This window comes from Aotus nancymaae, unplaced genomic scaffold (genome assembly GCF_030222135.1).
Source record: "Aotus nancymaae isolate 86718 unplaced genomic scaffold, 86718_ANA_hifiasm-v0.15.2.pri h1tg000011l, whole genome shotgun sequence".
NCBI lineage: Eukaryota > Metazoa > Chordata > Mammalia > Primates > Aotidae > Aotus > Aotus nancymaae.
This window is the reverse complement of record NW_026988422.1, coordinates 73,951,521-73,974,938: the sequence shown is the minus strand read 5'-3', so window position 1 is coordinate 73,974,938 and position 23,418 is coordinate 73,951,521. Positions and strand designations below refer to the sequence as shown.

At 49.5% G+C, this 23,418-nt stretch overlaps 1 protein-coding gene across 4 annotated transcripts in view; it reads left to right on the top strand.

Annotated features, from left to right (window-relative positions):
* TTC7B (tetratricopeptide repeat domain 7B) overlaps positions 1–23,418 on the top strand; it is a 268,355-nt gene that overhangs the window by 207,937 nt on the left and 37,000 nt on the right. For 3 of the 4 annotated variants that reach the window (XM_021675701.2, XM_021675703.2, XM_021675702.2), the window contains 3 exons: positions 385–435; positions 9,905–10,045; positions 21,946–22,148. In XM_021675701.2, the coding sequence (XP_021531376.1) occupies positions 385–435; positions 9,905–10,045; positions 21,946–22,148 (395 nt within the window). The remainder of the gene's footprint in view (positions 1–384; positions 436–9,904; positions 10,046–21,945; positions 22,149–23,418) is intronic. The other variant, XM_021675705.2, reaches the window with a different exon arrangement.

Below are 23,418 nucleotides of genomic sequence, written 5' to 3'. Positions count from 1 at the left end.
CCAACCCTATAAACCACTGGAATCATGATTAGGGTTAATGTGTGGAAAGACCTGAAACCTGCTCGTTTGATTATTTTTCCCTTCCCTTTGGAATGTGTTTTGTTTCCAGAGCAGGAAACAAAACACATTGCATGAATCCGTCAGCTTTCATGTGCTGGGTGAACATTTAAATGGATGGGGAATGCCCAGTTGGCCTTTCTTTGGTTTAAAAAAAAATTGTTAGTGGAAAAACGTGTGTCACTCTTGAATGGAAATGTGATTCTAGATAGCCAGACTTACAGTTGGAAGGTTATTGGAACTCCGTTCGCTTTTTCAGCCTTAATTTTGATTTTTCAAATGTTTCGTTTCTTGGTTTTAATTTTCGGTTTGATCTGTTGTTCCAAGGCAACCCTCCAGAAGCATACTTTCATGGTTTTCCTTCCCTTTTTTCAGTTAGTAAGTAGTTTACCAATCTATTAGCCCTTCCGAGGGCCTCCAGAGTCACACTCCCCCCACCACGGAATGTGCATTGTGGTTGTTGAGTGCTGGGAATGCTGAGATGACGTGGACATCCCTCCGCCACCTGCCTGCCCACTTTGCCACCTGGAGCCCGTCCCTCCTGAGATCCTAACGCTCTTCAGCGCAGCTTGGGTTTATATATGAGGAGGCAGTATTGATCTGAGGACTACAAAAGAAGGCATTGCAGGGAAAAGGCCCAGCTTGGGGTGTGCAGTGGGTGGATGAGAAGCACTCCTGGCACTGATTGGAAGCATGAGACGCCCTGCCTTCCCGAGGCGGGTGGCCAGTACATTTTAGGGAGAGAGAACCAGTTGGATTTTGACATTTCTGTAATTAATGCAATTATTATTGCTGCATAGGAGAGCAATTCTAACCGTTAATTTTTCTAAAAATGAGCAGACATCATAAAACTTAAAACTTTATCTACCAAAACTGAAAGGAATTGCTTAATTCCTTGGATGTAGAATCAGTGCTTTTTTTTTTTTTTCTTTTTTCTTTTTGAGACAGGGTCTCATTCAATAGGTCAGGATGGAGTAAAATAACACGATTACAGGTCCCTGCAGCCTGGAACTCCAGGGCTCAAGCGATCCTCCCACGTTGGCCTCTTGAGCAGCTGGGACACCAGGCACTCACCATCACACCCAGCTAATATTTTAATTTTTAGCAGAGAGGAGGCCTCACTATGTTGCCCAGGCTGGTTTCCAACTCCTGGGCTCAAGCGATCCTCCCACCTCGGGCTTCCAGAGTGCTGGGATTACAGGCATGAGCCACCACGCCCACCCTATCAGTGCTTTTGGTGGTGTTTGTCATTCCTGAATTGTCACATTTTCCAAAGGATGTTTCTTAGAGCACTGATCTCTTTGGTCAGATATATTTGGACAATACTCAGTCTCCTGCCTAGTGCTTCCTAGTTCTCCTTAATCACATTAAATATTCTGAGAAGTCCTGCAGTTTAAAAAATTCAAGACTTTCTTGACTTTGTTTGACCCAGTGTTCCCAAGCTAATTTAATCGTTTTTTCCACCCTAGGAAATCAGTGTTCCATGGATTGCATTTGGGGAAATGCTGGTGGATATGGGGATCCAGTGCATTTGAATGACCTGAGCCTTTAGTTTATAGCAAATACTGGCCCTCACCTTTAAAAGTTGATTCCACCCTCTGAAATCCAGCTCAGCCTAGATGTGCCTTTATTTCTGACCTAAAAACAGCCCATAATAGAAAAGAGGTATGTGTTGGTGTTGTCATCACATGTTAGGTGCTTCATTAAAGATATTTCCCTGCCAGGTTCCTTGCACCATCAAGGGCCAGCTCTGGAGAGTCACCCCGGCAACTCACCGAGTCTCCCTCGGCCTTGTTTCCTCATCTGTAAAAATGTAAATTTCATAGTTATTCTATTTACACATGCCCTTATGATCTGGCAGTCATGGATACTGGTTTTAAGGACCAGTCAGCTGCCTTCCCCCTGAGTTACATGCTGGGCAGCTAGGACCAGAAGAGTGGGGGTGGCTGAGCAGGATTTGAACGAGCCAGCAGGGCTCTCTGCAGGCTGCCCGTCACTCCTTAGAGGACCCTGGGCGCTCCCATCCAGGTGCCCTAACAGTTGTCTTTTTGGAGAAAAATCTGTGCGATGTTTTATTCCCCTCTCCAAGAATGCGCTAAAATCAAGACTTGAGCTCTTGGCTCCGTTTTTCCTATCATTGATTCTAGTGAAGTTGCTGCTCTCTTTAGCAATAAGTCACCAGGAGAAGAGAGTAAACACATCAATGAAAGAACATGTCTATAATAAGTCTGAGAAAGAAATTCAAGGGAGTAGTGACATTTTTCTCTTTCCATTATGACTAGCGTTTTATTGAGTTGCGTTTTCTAACACTCAAGAATGTATATCATGATCAGGAAGTGACTAGTCAACGAGGCGGTTTATTTTAGTCTCTGTTCCTGCTTAATAGAATAAAGTAGCTTTAAAAGAAATCCATGCGTATATGAGACCCTCCCTCTGTGAGGACCCTACCATTTTTGAGGGGTGGTACTTTTTTTTTTTTGAGACGGAGTTTCACTCTTGTTACCCAGGCTGGAGTGCAATGGCGCGATCTCGGCTCACCGCAACCTCCGCCTCCTGGGTTCAGGCAATTCTCCTGCCTCAGCCTCCTGAGTAGCTGGGACTACAGGCACGTGCCACCATGCCCAGCTAATTTGAGGGGTGGTACTTTTTAAAATTCAGCCCTAATGTATAACCTTTTTTTGCTATTTTAATTAAACTAAAATTAATATAATGCTCGTTAATTAGTTCTGTAGCATGTTTCTTTAAATAAGATTGAGTGGAATAATAGGAGACTGCCAGGTCAGCAGTAAGTGGCACTCAGGTCGAAGTTGGGGAGTGTGTGTTCAAAATTAGAATATCCCAACCTGGGAGGCTTCCCCAGGACTCTGGCAGTCAAAGACACCTGGAGGCTCAGAGAGCCTTCCCCAGGCAGAAGGGCACTTCCTTCTGGAGCCATGGCCTCATGAATATGCATCGGGGAGGGTTTAGGTGGAGATGGAAGCATCTGCCCAATGTAGTCCTCCAGAAGGTACTGTCTCTAGCCCAGAGCCACCAGCGGCAGCTCGCTCTGACAGCTGGCACCTTCCTGCATGTGTGTGAATGGCTTCCCTCCATGCTTTCCGTGTGACCGCCTGGCCCTGCCAACACCTGCCAGCAGCATGCTGCACCAGCTCCGCATGCCCACGGGTGACGACATGTCCCCTGCTCTCCCTGCCTTACTGGGGTCCCTCCCTGAAGCTTTCCTCAAAAGAGCTTTCCCCTTCAGGAGAAGACACGTGCTGTCAGGTTTAAAGGGTGCTTGATACTCTGTTAAAGTCAATGGGAAGCTGTGATCTCGTCTTGGGGCTATGACTCAATCCTCTTTTCACTTAGTGAAAAAGGGAAGCGTCTGCTAGAATGGTGACCAAGGTGATTTATATATCAGAGGAGCCCACAGCAGGAGCCCTCATGGTTGGTGGGACAGGGTGGGCAATGGCCCCGCCCCTGCTGTCACACTGGGGGACACATGGGGTGAAGGCCGTTCCCAGGGAAGCTGCAGATGGAAAGGAGAGCTGTGGCAGTGCTGTGCAAGGAGCCGCCACCTGAAGTCGCCTCCTCAGAAGGCAGGACTACCCTACAGCAAAGATGGGAACTGTCCTAAGTCCTGGGCGCCAGGGGGATGAGGGGACAGCAGTTATGTATTTTAAAAAGGTATGGAGAAATATGGCTGCTTTGAGGGCCGAAGAGAGAGTGGACCCTCATGCCTCTTCCTCTACCTTCAAGAAATAAGAGACAGCCATCACTAGCTCCCCCGCCTCCTCCCCGTCCTCAACCCCCAGGACATTCTGATTCTTCGAGCACAGGTGACACACGGAGACAGAAGGGCACAGAGCTGCCGGCAGTCTGCAGTGTTGGACTGATTTATTTCCAAGCCCTATCTTGAGAAACAGAATGTTTTTTTCCTGCTAAAAAATGAAAAATTTAAGGCAAAGCTAGCTGACAGAATGCTGAGTCATTCAGATTGCTGCTTAATACTCAGGGTCTTGAAGAGATGGAGCTACTGCTTTTTCTTAATTGTTTTGGGGGCACACCTTCCAAGAGCTGGAAGCTGAATAAGTTGACAGGTAATTGGAATCACTTCAGGATCAAGGAAAAACAGATACAGAGATACGTTAGCAGCAGGTGACTTCTGCGTGCCCACAACTGCAGTGGCTCAGCTACTTGTCAGAAAAATGTGGGGAGGGCAGGTGTCTGCCGCTGCAGCAGTAGGCAGAAAGAATGTGGGTGCCAAACAGAGATGGGGGTTGGGGTGCGGCCACGTGCCGTCCTTCTCCCACGTTCACGCCCATGAGGCATGGCGTGAGTTCTCCAGGGCTGGGAAGCAAGGAGCTGCCCCGAATCCTGCCGGCCTCATGTGAGGTGGTCTGCTGACGTCTTTCTCTTGGTAGAGGATGTTTTTCACACATCATGTAATGTGACTGTCCATTGTTTCTGGCACTGGAATGCTCGCCAAGTCACCGGGTGGGCAGGATTCCATCTGAGATCCAGCTCATCTGTGTGCTGTGAGGAAAGAGGGAAGGGAAAGGAAGGGGTCCTTCAGACTGCAGCCACTTACCTGAGGCCGTCAGATAGTTAGATGGAGAGCTGGAATATAATATATGCTAGCTATTTGGCAATGCTGCATGTGAAAAATACAGTGATATGAAGCATAACTAAGCCACTTAATTTATCAGTTATGTCTTATTTTATTTTATGTATGTATGTATGTATTTATTTTTTGAGATAGAATTTCACTCTCACCCAGGCTGGAGTGCAGTGGTGCCTTCTCAGCTCACTGCAACCTCCACCTCCTGGGTTCAAGCAGTTCTCCTGCCTCAGCCTCCCAAGTAGCTGGGATTACAGGCACCCACCACCACACCCAGCTAATTTTTTTTATATTTTTAGTAGAGACAGGGTTTCACCATGTTGCCCAGGCTGCTCTCGAACTCCTGACCTCAAGTGATCGACCCATCTCAGTCTCTCAAACTGCTAGGATTGCAGGCATGACCCACCACTCCCAGCCTGTGCCTTTTCTTAACAGAATTATTGGCTCTGGGATCCCTTTGGATGATGAACTTTGGTGGAAAAGGACTCACATGTAATTGCCACAGCTGAGGTCTTTGTGAAATTCACCATAGGTGTCATGTGCATTAGAAAAAGGACATTTTTTGGAAAAACTTCACCTGCAAGGGCAATTTGAGCTCACCCTCCCCAGTGTCCTACTTGTGGCAGGCAGGGTTTCTTAACAGCCTTCAGCGTATGATAGGAGCATGGGTCAGAAAACCCTAGGAGGGGTTCAGAGCTTGGACTCGGTGCCCTGAGGTCAGCGGCCTTGGTTCCTCTTGGTTCCTGGTCCTCTTGGCCCGTGGGGAAATGCCTTCCCACCACAGTTCCTGGGTCCTCAGCTGCCTTTCCCCACACACGGTGTTGGAGAGGGGAGCCCAGAAGGAAACCCTGGATGTAGGGATCAGAACGTTCTTCAAGTGGCACTTTGCCTCTGTATCAGGTGTCCAAGATAACGTTTTCTGTTGAGGATCTAGGTGGGAGGGCAAGGAAAGCCGTTGGCTTGAGGAAATGCAGATGGCCTCAGCTCCAGGACATCGCATGCCCCTGCACCATTCAGGTTGTTAGACTAGCTGGATTTCAGAGCAAGCTCTCACCTGCCTGCATCAGCCCTCGGTACAGTGGGTCTTGCAGTGGCTTTTCAGAACCCCTGTGTCCTATGACTGAGTGGGAGAGGCGCATTGTCTCCTAGATGGATCACGGCAGCTGGGGTGCAGCACACAGCCCTGGGGGTTGGGGCGGGACCTCTTGAAGCCAGGTGGCAGATGAGCAATGTGCCACAGCCCAGGTGCTCTCCCTGGCTTACCTGTTGAACCTGATTATTTGGAAACTTATTTCTGCAGAGTCTTGGATCTGAAATTGGAAATATGTCTTAATTCTAACTTCTGATTCTTTTTTCAAGCCTCAGTTTGCCCATTTCTACCTTAATAGTGCTGTCATCTGATATATAATGCGAGAACACGTTTGCCATGGTGAAAAAGAAAGGGGTTCTTTAAAAATATGCTGGTTAGAGCCAGTGTTTCCAGCTGTTGACCTGTGTAAGTGAAAATCCAGTGTCTGTATAGGCACTTATCATTTCAGTTCTACAAAACAATGAAATACAGGGGTTTTGTTGTTTTTGTTTGTTCGTTTTTGAGATAGAATCTCACTCTTTTCACCCAGGCTGGAGTGCAATGGCAATCTCAGCTCACTGCAACCTCTACATCCAGGGTTCAAGCAATTCTCCTGCCTCAGCCTTCTGAGTGGCTGTGATTACAGGCGCATGCCACCACATCCAGCTAATTTTTGTACTTTTAGTAGAGACAGGGTTGCACCATGTTGATCAGGCTGGTCTCTAACTCCTGACCTCAGGTGATCCACCCGCCTTGACCTCCCAAAGTGTTGGGATTACAGGCTCGAGCCACTGCGCCCCACCTGCTTGGTTTGTTTCTTAACCAGCTGTATCCATTCTGATTAAAGTGATGTTTACCCTTCCCCTCCCCACAATACTAATTCAATGAAAGACTTTTATTTGTTTGTGTTATTTTCAGGAGTAGTAGATGCCAACTTACATAATTTCACTCTTGTTAGTCATCTGTTATTATCCTGTGAGTGTCCTAATATTCATCCCTGGTTCAGAACATGAAGGCTCTCTGCCTTTGTGAAATGTGTGCACCAAGAAATTGACTAGGAGGAAAAACATTATTTCTAATAAACCTGTTATCCTTCTCTATATTTTAATTTTACATTAGAGAAGGGAAACGTCTGTGTTTGATTGGAACCATGTGTCACTGTCATTTTTAGTCTGGATTGTTGGAAGTGATGAGACCACACTGAAGCGCCCTTTGAGTGGGTGAGGGTTCTGGCCTCTGAGCCATTGTTGTGGGGAATAATAGAGCACACAGACCTGCATCCAGAAGAGGGGACCGCCCTGTTCCGAATTTCAGACAGTGACGTGTCTATTGACAGCACTCCTTCATTCACTGCGCACTCGTTTACCTAATACCTAGTATGGGTCTGGTATTGTTAGTCCCTGGAAATATCTAGACTGAGGACATAGTTCCTGTCTTCTAGACCCACATGGTCTAATAAGGGAGACAGTTACATTAACTTTAAAATATGTGGTCTGTGCGTTGTTAGTGACAACCACATAGAAGCACCAAGGAACAGAAGGTCTCACTTATTGTAGGGAGAAGCGGAAGGCTCACAGCAGCCTTCCTGTAGGAGGTGGCATCAGAGCTGGACTTGGAGGACTGATTTGGAATCAGACTAGTGTTCTGAGTTCTGGTTACGGATTAGTACGTATAAAGTGCCAGTTGCAGGGCCGGAAACACGGTATGTTCTCTAAAACTGACAGCCCTCACTGCTGTCATCATCGTTGTCGTCATCATCATTATCTGCCAGACCTTATTCATAGTATAATACATTATGCTAGGAATTAATTTAGTTGTGTTTAAATATCACAGAGAAGAAACATTGGCAGTAGTTCTGATTATTTATTTGTGGATCAAACAAAACAGTTAATCCAAAAAGCAAAATTAGCCCCTCCAAAACTCACAAATTTTTGTAGCAAAAGATTCACAGAACCTGGTAAAAAATTTATGCCATGTTTCCAGAGCAATAATTTATTGTTATTTTTTAATTAATAAGTAAACATTTTAAACATGTCTTCTTTTTATTTCTAATGTAAATATTAATGGATATAACTCATATAAACCATCTCGTTATGTCTTCAATGATTTTTTAGAGTCTGAAGAGATTCTGAGACCAAAAGGTCTGAGAACCCCTGTTCTAGAGAACAAGATCTTCCAGGAACTCCATTCCCCAGGACACCCCTGAGCTGCAGGGAAGCAGGAGAGCTCAGGCCGCCTGGCCCATGTACAGGCTTTTTTTGACCAGAATTAGTAACACTTGCTTCCTGTCTCTCTAGGTGAGTGGTTCTCAGTCTTAGCCGCACATTGGAATCACCTGGGGTGATTAACAAAGGTGCCAGTCCTCACCCTTAGACTGAGTGATGTGGCTGGTTGGGATGGAACTATGACATCATGAGTTTTTAAACCCCAAATGATTTTGATGTGAGGTTAAGGTTGAGAACCACTGTTCCAGCTAATGAGAAGGTAGCCAGCTTGGTAATGGCAGAACAGGGCAACGACAGCCTCTAGATTACTCGTTTAACTGTGATTGCTACTAAAAATCTCTCAGGGAAATGACATCAAGTCCTTGTTATCCAAGTTAACATATTACTTTCCATAAAACGGTGACAAGAAATTTCGACAGCAGTTTAATCATTTTGCTATTTAGATTTTTAAAAAATAGTAGTTAGATATACTTTTCCTAAACAAGGACAGATTCTTAGCCACACTTCCTGAGTTCCCCCATCATAATGCCATCAGTTAGACTCTTAACTCAGCCTCTGAGTTCCGTATCGTGCAGCAGGACTTGCTAGGCCTTTTTAGAGGCTACTCTCCTCTTGGTCATCCTTGTGGGAACTGTTAGCCCACTCTGATTTCCATCCACCAAAGCCCCACCAAAGGATTCAGGTGTGTTTAGAGGCGTCCATGTTATCATTATATTGGAGCAATGAAAACATGATATGGATGACCCATCTATTGCTGTGAATACTCTTAAAATTTATAAATGATGGGTGCACTCCAAAGCACAACTGAAATTATTTTTATGTTCACAATTTTGTATTAGTGAGAATATAACTCCATTTATTTTACAGTCAGCATTTATCTTTATATATGATTACTATTTTAAACTTTATGATGAGTTGGTAGTTACCACTCTCCATGTTGGAATGTTTCTCTCCATACTAAACTTTCTGATGAAGTGCAGATTAAGAATGATGCAGGTGAATAGGAATATTAACAGTTTCAAAATTGAAACAACTGAGAATCCTGCTCTCAATTCTGAAGCCATCCCTCCAAGAGTGTATGTTGGAAAGAGATGGGAAGCAGGCCTCTGTCAAAGGAGGAGATCTCCAATCATCAGGACCTCTGAGGGGTCAACGTGAAGAGAAATGAGTTTTGCATTTTGACTTGTGCAATGCATCTATCCCTTGACTAATGAACGTGCTCTGTCGACCCCTCTCTTTAGCCTTTCAGGACAGCAGGTCTTACAGAATAATTAGGCAGGTGCATATTCTAAGCCCCAGGAGTCTTTGCTACAAACCCATCCCATCCCATCCCCTGCTGGTTTAGCATTAGCCTTAAGGAGCGACATCTGCTTATACACGGGGCAGAAGTGTGCTTTTTCTGCAGTTTTTAAGTCAATACCCTAGAATATGGTTCTAAGCCGAGGGTGTAGCCCACCTCCCCAAGGCCAGGCTTGCATGAAATGGGAATGGGAAGTTGCTGGGTTTGTCCTGAGAATGGCCAGCACATCTACTCCAAATGCTCCCCAGGAGGCAAGTGTACTCCTCCCCAACCCCGATTTAGATTCTAGGTTTAGGACCTTACAGGGGTGTTTGTAATGTCCCTTTGTCATTTTCACACACTAGAATCATCACAGCTGTATATCTGGCTATCCCCTCCATTTCCCAGCACTCACACTGTGCCAGGCTGAGCTCCTGGAGGGGCACTTAGCATAGCATGTGCTCTGTTTGTTGACAAAAAGATGAGCTAAAGCCAAAGGATGGGAACTAAGGCCCCAGGCCACGATTGCCCACATTTCTTTGTGGACAGTAAATCTTAGAAACATCCTGGGGGAAGGGGCGTGTGTGTTCCGCACTTGTCTGTGGGAAGGGGTGGGTTGGTTGGGTCTGTTCTTTCGCTCCTGATAGAGTCTTCTCAAAAACCTCTCACAGGCTCCGTCCATGCCACATCAGTAGCAGCCTCAAGAGTGGAGCAGGCACTGTCAGAAGTGGCTTCGTCTCTGCAGAGCAGCGCCCCTAAGCAGGGCCCGCTACACCCCTGGATGACACTGGCACAGATCTGGCTCCACGCAGGTACCACTCCGCCCCTGCCCACCACCCGCTGCTGTGCCAGAGCCTGGGTGCTTGCCTGTTTAGCCCACGCCCCTCATCAGGAGAGATCAAAGCTTCGACAGTCATACAGCGAAATGTTACTACTTCTTTCCTGGAACCACGAGTGACTCTGAATCCCCTGATCCCTCTCCCCTGCCTCGGTGCCCTGGCACAGAGCTGGCATCTAGGAAAGTTTTCTGGATTTGACTCTAAGGATTTTTGGGGAGTTTGCCATGTGGGTTACAGGGTTTGTGCTGTAGAGGGGCCAGAGAGCTGTGCCCCAGACTGTCTTTGTGAGCAACCTGGAGTCGCAGCTGTACCAGCTGGGTAGGGCCTCAGTTTCCAATTATGTGTGATGGGCTTAGGAATAGCACCTGTCTCCCAGGGTTGATGAGCACGATGCCAGGCACACCTTGGCAGTGAAGTCTTGGAGTCCCTGAGAGAGGGCCAGGAGGTGTTAAAGACACAGATGTCTTTATAAAGCCGGGGAAGGGGCTGCGTGTCTGGTGCCCCTATGCACCCTATGCTCCTCTGCCCCCTCTGATGGCTCTCCCTGTGATTTTATAGACAGCAGCACCCTCTGACCTGAAGACTGGCCTGGGAGACGGGCATGAGCACCCCTTCCCCAGTTCCTAGGGCACTCGCTGGCTCAGCGATGCTTCTGCATGACTAAAAAGCCCGAAAATAAATGCAGTGTGCAGGCATTTTAATAACAAGAATCCCACTACACTGCGCTTCCAAGAAACGACGGCTGTGGATTTACTTACATATTTATATTTTGACAGAAATGGTAATTCCACTCCGCAGGTCTCGTCGCTTCACTGTACAACCCTCCCTGGGCCTTCTCAGGCTTGACTCTTACAGTGCCTGGTGAAAGCCTGCATTTGGCTGAGAAGGGTGCTTATTATCCACCAACTATCCTTCTGTTGACTCCTTTTTTGCCAAGGCTAATCATGGGATGTCCCACCCTGTTTGACACCACTGGCAGGCCTTCGCTTTGGAAACATGGTTGGATTTACCTGGCCTTGGCATGCCACAGAGCCCAGCTCAGTCGGCCCTTTCTGTGTTGGCATCTTGAATTGAGCCATAAGAACTACCGCAAATTAACAAATTATATTATTCTAAGCAGAAGTACAAAAGAGGGATGATTCATGAATTTGCAATTGTTCTTCTCTGCTGCAGACGCCTGCAGCATTCGGCCTCTTGCCCAGTGAGGTCCCAGACATGCTGGCTCTGAGGGCCAAGGAGTAGCAGTAGCGCCTCGTCCACAGCTCCTTTATGCAAAGCCTAGGCCCTGGCAGAGGACTCTGATGCCTGTCCTAGTCAGTCACCCCCATGAGCAGCGACTACAGAGAACAGAAGGGGAAGGAGTCTGGTTTAGTGCCCGGGCCAGGTAAACCTGAACTTGTGGGGCTGGTGTAGGGGAAGAGTTGTCTTTCAAATTGTTCTCGAAGTTGGGTTTTTGGAGCGTGAAGTTTAAAGCATCAGAAGGGCTGAAGGCCATCCCCCCGGTGGAACTAGCTCCCCTGACCTTAAAGGTGGCGCTTCTCTTGCTTGGTTTTGGGAAACTTAATGACCCTGGAGTCAATACATTCCAGGAGAGGCCCGCCTGGTGTCTTGCTGCCCCCACTCAGTTATCTAGAGACTTTGCCCCACTTTGTGTGGCCTGCCATGACTGTTGGGGACGAAATTTTGTAGCTGATTATTGGAATATTGAAGAACTTGATGGCTAAGATTCAGCTTGGACCTATCATTTTATTTTATATTTTATTTTTTGGGGGGAGGGGATGGGGGAATGGAGTCTTGCTCTTGTCACCCAGGCTGGAGTACAATGGCGCAATCTCGGCTTGCTGCAGCCTCCACCTTCCAGGTCAAGCGATTCTCCTGCCTCAGGCTCCCAAGTAGCAGGGATTACAGGTGCCCACCACCATGCTTGGCTGATTTTTGTATTTTTAGTAGAGACAAAGTTTCACCATGTTGGCCAGGCTGGTCTCGAACTCCTGACCTCAAGTGATCCACCTGCCTCAGCCTCCCAAAGTGCTGGGATGACAGGTGTGCGCCACCGCACCCGGCCTGCTTGGAGCTGTCCTTGAATTTTTATATAGTCACACAAGATCCATTTCTCATTGCATGGCCCACAGGACAGTCACGTTCTCCTTCCTAGCAAATGGGTGTAGCTTTACCATTCTAGAAGGTGGTGGAACTGAACTGTGGACAGTGACTGTAGATCCTGAGCAGCTGTGCTGTGTGCATGTGGTGAGCATTAGCGTGTAGGACAAGTGAATGGAGTCAATTAGGATCCTTTTGGAATTTGTGCCATATTGACTCTTTCAAAGCCATGACTTTGCTTGAGTCAAGATTTAGAATCGTATCATATAGCCACATAGTCCTTCAAGAGGAAAATTTAGAAGAAGACAGATAGTTTCCACTGCACTGCCAGGTTTTACCTTATGTGATTTGAGTCGCACTGCTCTGAGAGGAAAAATAAACGTGACTCAATTTTTTGGCAGTTCATAGAAACCAGGTAACATCTGCTTCCTGTGTCCCTCATCAGCTCCCACAGTACTGCCAGAGTCCATCCATTTTGTAAGCTTTAGAGGAAATTGAAGACACCCAAAGCCATGGTGTCTTTGCAGCCTTTGTGGGCCTGTTCTCTCCTGGTGGTTCTGAGTATAGTGAGAGCTCGTGATGGGAGCCCACAGTGAAGGCGGACCCAGATTTGAGGCTTGCAGGAAAGGCCATTCGGAGACGACCTTGGATTTCCAGCCTATTGTAGCAGAGAGTCCCTAGGCCACTTGTCTGTGATGTGCACAGCAAGGAGACCATGACTAGGACATCTGTGCCGCTAGCCGCTTTGTAAGGGGACAGACCCAGGAAACGAGGGGTGCTTGCCCACAGCAGGTCCCCACTTGCTGTGTGGTAGGGGCTCCCTTCCACAGGTACATGGCACACAATTGAGAAGCCATAAAATGGAAAGGCTCCCTCCTATCCCTGAGCCTCAGTCCCCGCTACCCCACCACAGGCAACCACTGTCACTGGTTCTGTGCATCTTCCAGAAATCTCACACACGGTACTTTGTCCCCCACCGCTCTCTGAATGTGCTGCCTGGTAGGTAGGTGCACATCAGCACCTGGAAGGTGACTTATGCTTTGTAACAGAGTAGAAGGGTTTGTTTTTTTTTAAGTTTTTGTTTGTCTTTTTTGCCAGTTTTTTAAAAATAGATTTATCAAGTATGGTTAGACCATCATTGAACCAATACTCTACTGATTAACATTTAAATTTGAATCTTAAATTCAGCTGATAACATTTAGAGTGTTATATCAATTTGTACCATATTGACTCTTTCAAAGTGCTGACTTTGCTTGAGTCAATATTTAGAATCATATCATACATTCACATAGCCTTTTAAGAGGTAGATTTAGAAGAAAACAGCTTCCACTGCACTGTCGGGTTTTACCTTACGTGGTTTGAGCTCCCCTGCTCTAATGTTTTGCTATTACAGATAATGCTTCAATAGATATCCCCATACACAGTCTACCCTTCGCATTCTCGTGTTCTGCACCCATGGATTTAACCAACCATGGATTAAAAATATTTGAAAAAAATGTGTCTGTACTGAACACGTAGAAACTTTGCCTTCTTATCATTATTCCCTAAACAATACCGTATAAGAACTATTAAATAGCATTTACATTGTATTAGGCATTATAAGTAATCTAGAGATGATTTAAAGTACACGGGAGATCGCGCATGGGTTATATGCAAATCCTGTCAGGGACTCAAACATCCATGGATTTTGGTATTCGAGGGAGGTCCTGGAACCAATTCCCCATGGATACTGAGGGCCAACTGTGTATTCTTTTTATCTGTAAGATAAACTCGAAACAGTGGAATTGGTGGATCAAAGGGTGTGTAACTCTTTAATTTTGCTAAGTTTTGTCCATTGCCTTCCACAGAATTATACCAATTTACATTCCAGTCAACAGCGTGCTAATGTCCACTTTCTCACACCCTTGCCAACACAATGAATTCTCAAAAGCCTTGATCTTTGCCAATCTGACAAGTAGAAAATGGTATTTCAATTTTCTGTCCATAGCTTTTGACCATTTATCTTAGATACCTAGCTTTTCCTTTTTATTTCTAAATATTTATTGTGTGTCAAAGAAATCTGCCTTGTGTCTGAAATAGGTGTTGTAAACAACTTCCAAGGGTTTAAGTTTTTGTCTTTTTTGCCAATTTTTTAAAAAATAGATTTATCAATAATCTTTTCTTATGGCATCTGTGCTTCCCAGGATATTTAGAAAGCAACTGCCCATGTTTATGGTTTCTTTTCCTAAAAGTTCCAGGTATCTTCCAGTACCATTGTCTATATACTCTCCTGCAAAGAAGGTCAGAGGGAGGTTATTTTCTCCATCTTGCAATGTGGGAGCCCAGGCTGGATAGAAGTGAGCACCTTTGCCGTCTCGCTGTGCAGACGTCAGGGGAGCCCCATTAGAGAGTGGGATGTGGCACCTGAAGACATGGTTCCTCAGGAGCCGTTCCTTGTCTTCCTTGTGTGCATGCCTTACGGCTTGTGTTGGAAGTTCGCACATCCACAGCCCCTTCAGCCCTGAGCCAGGGTCTTTCCCAGGCCAAACAGCTTCTTGGTACCCATTTTTCAATGTTGGCATTGGGATGGCAGCTAAAAATGACTTTGTGGTTGGTGGCTAATTTCTGCTTGTTACCTACTAATAATTATAGCTTTCACTTTGGCACCTCTCACGGTTGAAACCAGTGGCTATTCTTAGATGTGCAAGATCAGATTTTCTGATTTCTGCTGGAAATTTAAGGCTGTCATACTCGCAAATTCCTTGGCCCTGGCCTGGCCTGGCCCCTTTGCCCAGACTCCTCCCAGGCACCAGAGGTTGCATCAGCAGGGTCAAGGGGTAATCCCTTAGGCTTGCCCCATTCGTGACGAGATGAAGACAGCTCCCAGACAGGTGGTGTGTGCAGTCGCTGTACAGGGAACGCCTGTGAGAGGGAACACGACGTCCCTGGGGTCAAGCCTGTCCAGCTAACGTTTACCACGCACTGTGGATGTGTCAGATGCTATTCCCAGGGCTTTCATATGTCTTTATTTGTTCAGTCCTCATAATAACCTTATGAGGTAGAAATGCCTGTATTCACCCCATTCCACAGGTGGAGAAACTGAGACCCAGCTGTCAGGTCACTTGCCTAAGGTTACACAGCTAATGGGTTAGAAAGCCAGAATCTAAACCCAACCAGTGTGGCCGCAGAACCCTGGCCCCAACCCACAGTAGGCACTCAGTTGCCAACACAGTATCATCTCGCATCTCCACGTGCCACAGAGGAGCCAGGCACTGGAGATAGAACAGCACGTGGGAAGGCCGGGGGCAGCCTGAGCTCTGAGTGTTAGAGAAATGCTGGCCCCCTGGGGCATGAACCCTGAGGAGTAAGCAGTAAAGCTGCCAAGGGGAGGCAGAAGAAGGGCCCGGGTGCAGGTCATGCTAGCACCCCTGGTAGCCTGAGTCCAGCCTAGGCAACATAGCAAGACCCCTCTCTGGAAAAAAAACATCACTTCAGCTAAATGTGGAGAATGGGATAGAAGGCAGTCAAAGTAGACGCCGGCAGAGCAGGAAATTGGGAGCATTGGTCCAGGTGACGGAGGAGAGCAGCTTGGTCTGCGGTCTCAATGGAAGTGAAGAGGGGGGGACCCTGAGATGCTTTCCGAGGCAGAACTGATGGGACTTGTTGTGGGTTGGATGTTGAGAGGTGAGGGGAAAGGAGGAATATGGAAGGCAACCTGAGTGTGGGGCTTGAGTCTGTGGGTGACTCGCGATACCATTTGCTGCAATGAGGAAGCCTGGTGAAGAACTGATGAGCTGGGGTCAGGGAGGCAGAGACTTCAGAGTCCCACTTGAGCTTGGATGTGTCGGGTGCCTGAGGACAAGGAAGTCAGGATGCCAGGCAGGCGGCTGGATGTTCCAGTCTACATTTCAGATCTGGGCTAGAAACATACCTTAAAGAGTTGGGATTTAAAGCCCATTTTAAAGGCCTAAGATGTAAGACAGCCAAAGAAGAGAAGAACAGGCGTGGCCTGCCCCTCCAGGAGGATCAGTGCACCTGCAGGTCACTGCGACAGGGCAGACGGGGATGAGGGTTGTCCCAGAGCACACATAGGGTGGAGGAAGAATGGGAGGTGAGAAGTGCTTGCCCTGGATTTCTGGGGGGCCCTGGGCAGAGGGAAACTGAAAGGCATTTGGGGCAAAGGAGCTGTTAGGCCCAGAAGAGCATGCCGGGATTGAACACAGGGAGGAGGAGGTTGGAAAGGCGGCAGAGCCCTAATTTTGAATGGCAGGCAAAAGCATTTGGGTTACGTTCATGCCACTGAAGCTTTGTACTCGGGAAGGTGGGTGGGGGAGATTTTATCTACAACATTTTTCATAGTAATCCAATAGCAGGGACAAACTAAGGGGTTCCAAAGGGAACATTCAGAGCTTACGGAGCTCTCGGAATGAGGTAGGAAGTGTCCGCGACCCTGAGCAGCCCCTTACCTTTGGTGACAGGCAGTCAGCCACTAGCGGCCAGGACGGAATGTCTGTCCCTGGAACCTCTTCAGAGAATGAGTTTCCGGAGCCTGTCCTGCAGCTGGAGCAGACCTCGCACTGAACTGCGCTCTTGGTGGCGGCTGATGGCGCTCAGCTCCCAGAACCTGAGAACCTGCTTCACTGTGTTTCTGTTTCTTTTGTACCAGTTCTTGTATCTCTTAATAAGCTCACAAGGCCCTTTATTCTTTTACAGTTGAATTTACTCCTTGACGAAAGGAACAGGGAGTAAATTTGCTGTTGCTTCTCTGGCCTTCAGCTGTCTTTGCTGACCTGTACCACCAAAATGGCTGCCCTGCTCTGACCCACACTCGGCATTCATTAATCCGTGAACTTTTTCTGAGCATCTACTGGGTTGTGTCCTAGGGTACCAGCCACTAGATCCTCTGCTGAGGGATACAGAGGTGATTGTGGCCAGGAGTTGTCTACAGTTTAGTGAGAAGATCATACTGTTTCTATGTGGGGGACTTTGGGAAAGTATAAATGATACTCTTTTCTTCTTGAGTTCCAAACCAATGAAGACGAGGGAGGCAGATGGAGATCGAATCCCCAGATCTGCCACCGGGGAGGCTGGGTGGAAAATTGGTCCTTGTCCGGGCTGCGGACTCCCAGGAAAGAAGGCTTTTCACGTAGTGCAGGTTCATAGTCAATACCTGCCGCCTTGTTCTAGCCTAGAGGCCCAGCCACATGCCTAGGCAAAGAAGACCACATCCTGGGGTGATCTCAGGGGTGGTGGCAAAGCTTAGATGTCCTTTCCTGCTCTTCCCCAGCCACATCGTAAACTACCTGATTGGTGTCTGAAACCCCACAGCTAAAGCTTCATTCCTGGAGCCCAAGACATTGTGCCCCATGAAAGTGAAATCTCCTATTCAAAGTCATTGTCTTAAGGGGCCATGGTGAAATGAAAGGCTGGACCTGGATCCCCCAAATACTCTGACCCAGTGAAATAGAGCTGCGGGGCTCAAACGAATCCGGTTATCTCTTTGCACCTCGGCTTCCTTACCCTGTGGTCTCCAAGAGGGCTGAGGCTTGACTAAGAGTTATCCTGACCATTTGTGACTCGGTTTGGGCTCCAGGCTTCCTGATGAATGGAAGCTGCTGGAGGAATCCCATGGCACTGATAAGGCCTGTGCTCCTGATGGATGTGGCAGGAACATGCACAGCCTAGGGCTGATCCCTTGGCGCGGTCTTGTCTGGATCCCTGCCACTCTTATGTTGTCTTATCCCTGCCACTGCCCTGGGAGGGTTGCGGGCCAGGTGAGGCCCCCCACCTGACAGGTGGACAGGCCCAGAGAAGTTGACTGACTTGCCGAAGGCCACACCTGAGGACCAGGGCCAAGAACCAAGTCCTCCATGTTCTCATGCCACTGTGGCTTACTCATTGGAATCCCTAGAACCCTAGTGTTCCCAGTGGTGTCTCGGAGGCAGAGAGAAGGGGACAAACAAGAGGTAGCCACACCGCACACTCTTAGGAGTCTTTCATATCCTGGAGTAAGATCTCTTTGCAAGAAAGAGGCTCCACTGGGGAAAGTGGTTTTAAAATCGCTGCAGGACATTGTGCCCTAAGTCCTTCCTTTTGAGCTTGAAAGAGAGAGATTTGGGAGCAGCCCCAGGCCGGGCATTTCCTGCCACATCTGTCAGGGTCACAGACCTTATCAGTGCCATGGGTTTCCTCCAGCAACTTCTGTGGCACTGAAAAGTACCATGGGGGCCTGGATTCTTTCTTTCACCTGATCCTGACTTGGTTCCATCTGTGTCTTCCATTTCCCCATCACGTGAAGGGAGCAAGAGCATCAGACCTGGGGCGTATATAGACCTGGTGATCAGTGAGACACTGGAATCACGTTTGGTCTCACGGAGGACCCCTGTAGAACGGGTCACATGTACACAGTCTTACTGGCGTTTACAGCTTTCCCCATGTTGATTCTTGTTCTGAACACCTTCATCCCTGCTCTCCCGTGTCGGCGTTTTTTCATGATGCTCTAGGTGGGAGAGGCTGGGCGGCCTCACCAGCCCACAGCGTCTCCGGGACTGGGATCTCGGAAATGAACTCACTCACAGCTTGGCAGTGAGGCAGGAGCCAGGCGTGCAGTGACAGGGACACTCGTCCCGCTCCCCTTGTTGCCGCCACACCCGAGAACCCAAAACCGCGGCGGGCACGCATTTGGCTCTTTGGTGAGGATGTCGAGGGAATTGTGCTACTGAAAGGCATCAGACAGCCCAGCGGTGTCATTAGGAGGGTGGGTGTTTGTCTCCCAGAAGGGAGAGGTTTTGCCTGGTCCTAACTGAAGGACAGAGAAATGTCTTTTTTGTCCCTGTAGAGGCCCCGTGTGTACAGAAGCTCAGGAGGTCCCTTTCGAATTGAGTCTCCTGAGATTGTGAGGCAGGCGTGGCTGGGCGTTGTCACCTTCAGGGCTCAGTGCATGGTGCTGGAATTGCCCGGGTTTCCATGTCTGCAGGAGTCACCCAGGATGCCCCTCCATAAGCCCCTGGGCCCCGTCATCTCTGGTGAGGAGGGGACTGGAGGGCGCAAGGACAGGCAGAAGGTACTGGGTGCATCTGGGCCGGGTGAGGCCTGCTTTTTCCAGGGCCTTCTCTTGGCCTCGGGAGTCAGTCATTGGTGTGAATATCATCACCAGGGAAGTGAGGTGTTCGAGGGAGGGACCAGCCAGGCTGATTGAGGTGAAAGGTCAGCAGCATCACCACTGACCACAGCTGTGAGATATGCACCATTTTCCCGCCCCTGCGCCTGAAGCTGGGAGCCAGAAAGGTGGATCTGCCCCAGAGCCTGCCCTGGGAGAGTACTGTCCTGGGAGCATCCTATCCTGGGCACCCCGAGACCTCACAGAAATACAGGGACCCGGCTATCGGGAGCTGCAGAGGCTGGGCTTTCCTTCAGCTGAAGGGGGTGGTCAGAGAGCTTCCTGTGATGGTGGGATCCGTCTGGGCCCTGAAGGAGGCTAGGGTGACAGCATTACAGGCACAAGCAACAGAATCGACACAAGTGTGGAGACGGGACACCCATTGTGTGTGCAGAAGCAGCACTGGCAAGACCAGAGCCCAGGGGTTTGGGGAAGCGGCTGGAAGCAGATAAGGGCAGGGCACCTGGCTCCCAAGGCCTGCAGAGGAGTCAGATGTCACCCTGGGCCAGAGGAGACGCTGTTCTCTGCGGGTGCGGCAAGCACAGGCTTCTGGCCAAGTGGCTGGGGTTCTGATCCCAGCTCTGCCTTCAGCTTGCCCGGAGAACTCAGGCAAGGCGCTCATCTGGACAATAGGGATAAAATCGTAGTACCTACCGGATCACCATGCAGATAGAATGAGAAATGGGAAGGTCTCCAGGTACAAAGCACATGTTTAATTTACTACTATTGTTACTGTTATCATTCATTCATTCAGTGATCCACTGAGCTCTGACTATGTGCCAGGCACTGTCCTAGTCCCTGGGGGCACAGTAGCAGGCAGCACAGACACCATCCCTGCCCTCATGTCGCTTACAGCCCACATTCCAGTGGGGGCATACAGACAGAAAATCAGAGCACGGGGCCAGTGTGGCTTCCTGCTGGGCAGGCGCAGAAGCCACAGGCCCCAGGAAAGGAGGGCTTCAGAACAGGTGGCTGCCGCCCCAGAGGTTGGCCTCAGGGTTGACCTGGCAGCAGCTGTGGAGGATAGGCTTGTGGCTGGGACAGGAGGCAGGGAGGGGAGGCTCTGCATAGTTAAGGTGGTTTCCAAAGTGGGCTCCAGGAGATGGCACGGTAAGGTGCACAAGGGAAATAGTAAATCTTTCTTTTATTGAGACAGAGTCTCGCTCTGTCACCCAGACTGGAGTGCAGTGGTATGATCTCGGCTCACTGCAACCTCCACCTCCCAGGTTCAAGCGATTCTCCTGCCTCAGCTGCCCAAGTAGTTGAGATTACAGGCGGGCAACACCGCAACCAGCTAATTTTTTGTATTTTTGGTAGAGATGGAGTTTTACCATGTTGGCCAGGCTGGTCTCGAACTCCTGACCTCAAGCTCTCTGCCCGCCTCAGCCTTCCAAAGTGCTAGGATTACATGCATGAGTCATGGTACCCAGCCTAAACTTTCTTTTTTTGTCATTTTCTTTTAACATTTCTATTTCATGTGCTGTTGTGGATTATATGACATGTAATGTATTAATTCATACAAACATGCGCATAACTGGGAGATGGATGCAAACCTCTTTTACTGTGGGGTACACAAGTGGTCAAGACGAGCGCTGAGGAAGGATCTGGCAGCAGGTGGGAGAAGGGGTCCGTGAGCCCCGACAGAGCAGGGCAGCCCCTGCGTGAGGCGCTGGGCTGCAGACTTGACCATGTGGCCCTGCTGGCCCTGGAGAGGGGTTGGTAGGGGGCAGCAACTCAGAGGTCTCTGAAACCTCAGGCCCAGCTGACTAGAAAGATGGCGGTGCCTCAGCTGGCAAGGCCTCGGGAGAAGAGGCCCTAGGGTCCAGGTGAGGCATTCCCCCTGGATATTCAACAAGTGTCACCTGGGAGGCAGGAGGCAGCCCTCAGAAACACTGGAAGGCTCTTTCCGGAGGCCAGGGCTACAGAGGGGTTTGGCTCCATGTGGAGGTGAGAGAGTTGAGGCCTGGGGTTAGTGAGATGGTCATTAACTGCTTGTTTGAAAAGTGACAGCTTGGTTTGTCAAAGGGTGTTGTCAATGTGATACAGATAAGAGTTTACAGGGTGCACCAGCTTTCCCTGGTCAGGCGTGGGCTCGGGCCAGGTCTGGCGGGGGCAGCCATCTTGCATCATGCCTGTGAGCATGAAAGCCGAGGCCTGCAGCCCCATCATGCTTCTTGACATCAGGAGAGTAGGTCAGAGGGCAGAGCTGTGGCCCTCTGAGGGTCTGTGGTCCTCTGGTCTGCTTGTCCCCGTGTTCGTTCTGGCCCTTTCTCTATGGCGGTCAGAGCCGAGGGTAGGCCGGGCCAGCCTCTGTCCAGACACTGAGGAGCCCCAGGTGGGCTCTGAGGGTGGGTGTCCTCAGAGGTCAGGGCAGGGACCAGGCAGCCCTCACTGCCCTCTGTCTGGTGGTGACCTACGCCCGCCCTGCAAGGCCCGCAGCTGAGGGACTCCAGTCCCTGTGTAGGCGTGGGCAGGAGGAGCTGTCGGTGGCAGCCATTTCTACTCGGAGCAGGGATCAGCTGGCTCCGGGCCCCGCCAGACTCCCATTCGGGGAACACAAATGTCAGAGTCGTTGCCGCTCGCAGGGCTTCAGAGGGGCACCAGGAAAGCGTGTGCCATTGCTCTCTCCTCACAGCTGAAGTCTACATCGGCATCGGGAAGCCTGCAGAAGCCACAGCCTGTACCCAAGAAGCTGCCAACCTCTTCCCAATGTCCCACAACGTCCTCTACATGCGTGGCCAGATTGCCGAGCTGCGGGGAAGCGTGGACGAGGCGCGGCGATGGTATGAGGAGGCCTTAGCCATCAGCCCCACCCACGTGAAGAGCATGCAGCGACTGGTGAGTCCGCGGGCCCGGCTGCACCCTCACTCTGGCACGGGGACAGCCCTTGGAAGCGGCAGGTAGCACGTGACCCTCACATCCTCTTCTGGTTCCAAAGGCTCCATGCAGTTAGCTTGCCAGGCCGTCACATGGCCTGAAGCCAGAGGGCACCATTTCTACCATAACTGATGCCAGTGGCACCCCTGGAGCTGGCTGTGCATCCCCTCAGCCCACCTGAGGTCCTGTTAGGTGCTGTGGCCTCCTGGCCAGCAGTCTAAGCCACCCTGTGGCTCTGGGGTTGATAAAGACATCTTGCGGCCGTGGGACATTGTCCCTGCCATCTCGGCCTCTGCACTGCTTGCAGTAGCCACCTTCGGGCGTTTCCACATCCCAGGGAGACTTCAAGGCCAAGAGTCAGAACACTTGACCAACTGGGAGGCTCTCTTCCCTTAAGGGCGCCTGAGACTCCAGCATGTCTCTGAAGCCACTGGTTGGGAGGGGGCATCCTACCGGGGGGGGGTGTCTGGCTGTGTTGTACTGAGCGGTGGGAGGCAGGTGAGCCACCCCAGGGTCCGCGCTGCATGGGGGTGTGGCAGTGCTCCACGAGCACACGTTCTTCTGTAGCCCAGGCCAGAAGCCTGGGGTTGCCCTGCTGCCCCCGCCCCTTGCCATGGGTCAGTATTCAGAGACCCTGGAGCCGGCCACCTGGCCGTGTGGTTTTCAGTTAAGTGGGGAGACTGTTTACTCAGGAGGTTCTGTCTGTTGAGAACATATGTTAGTGCAGCTGCCTCACGAGCCCTCTGTCATCTTCCTGCGAGGGTCTGAATTGAAACTCACAAGTTACCAAGGTCTGTGGAGCTGGTGAAAAGCCGTGCTGCGTTCTCTGGGCCTGCATGCTGGGCTTTGGTTCCAAATTGTTTCATTTTTAGCAGTAGACATCACTGATGTAATGAACCACAGGAAAGAAAAGCTTTGTGTTATTACAAAGCTCAGGGCCCTTCGTGTCCGCACCCTTGGAGGCTTAGCACCCATAGTCAGGCGGTGGTGTGTGATATGGAAGAGTCAGCACCAGACAGGGAGTCCGAGGACAGAGTTCTGGTCCCGGCGACATCAGTGGCTTGCTCTTTAACCTCAGGAAAGGCCCCTAAGCCCTCAGCACCTCAGTGTCCTTTCTGAAAATGAAGGCATTGGGCTAGAAGGCTGTGTCTGTCCAACACTAATAGGATGTGGCTTTGTAACGAATAACTAAAATGTTCCCCGAAGCATCCAAAGCCTTCATTATCTTGCC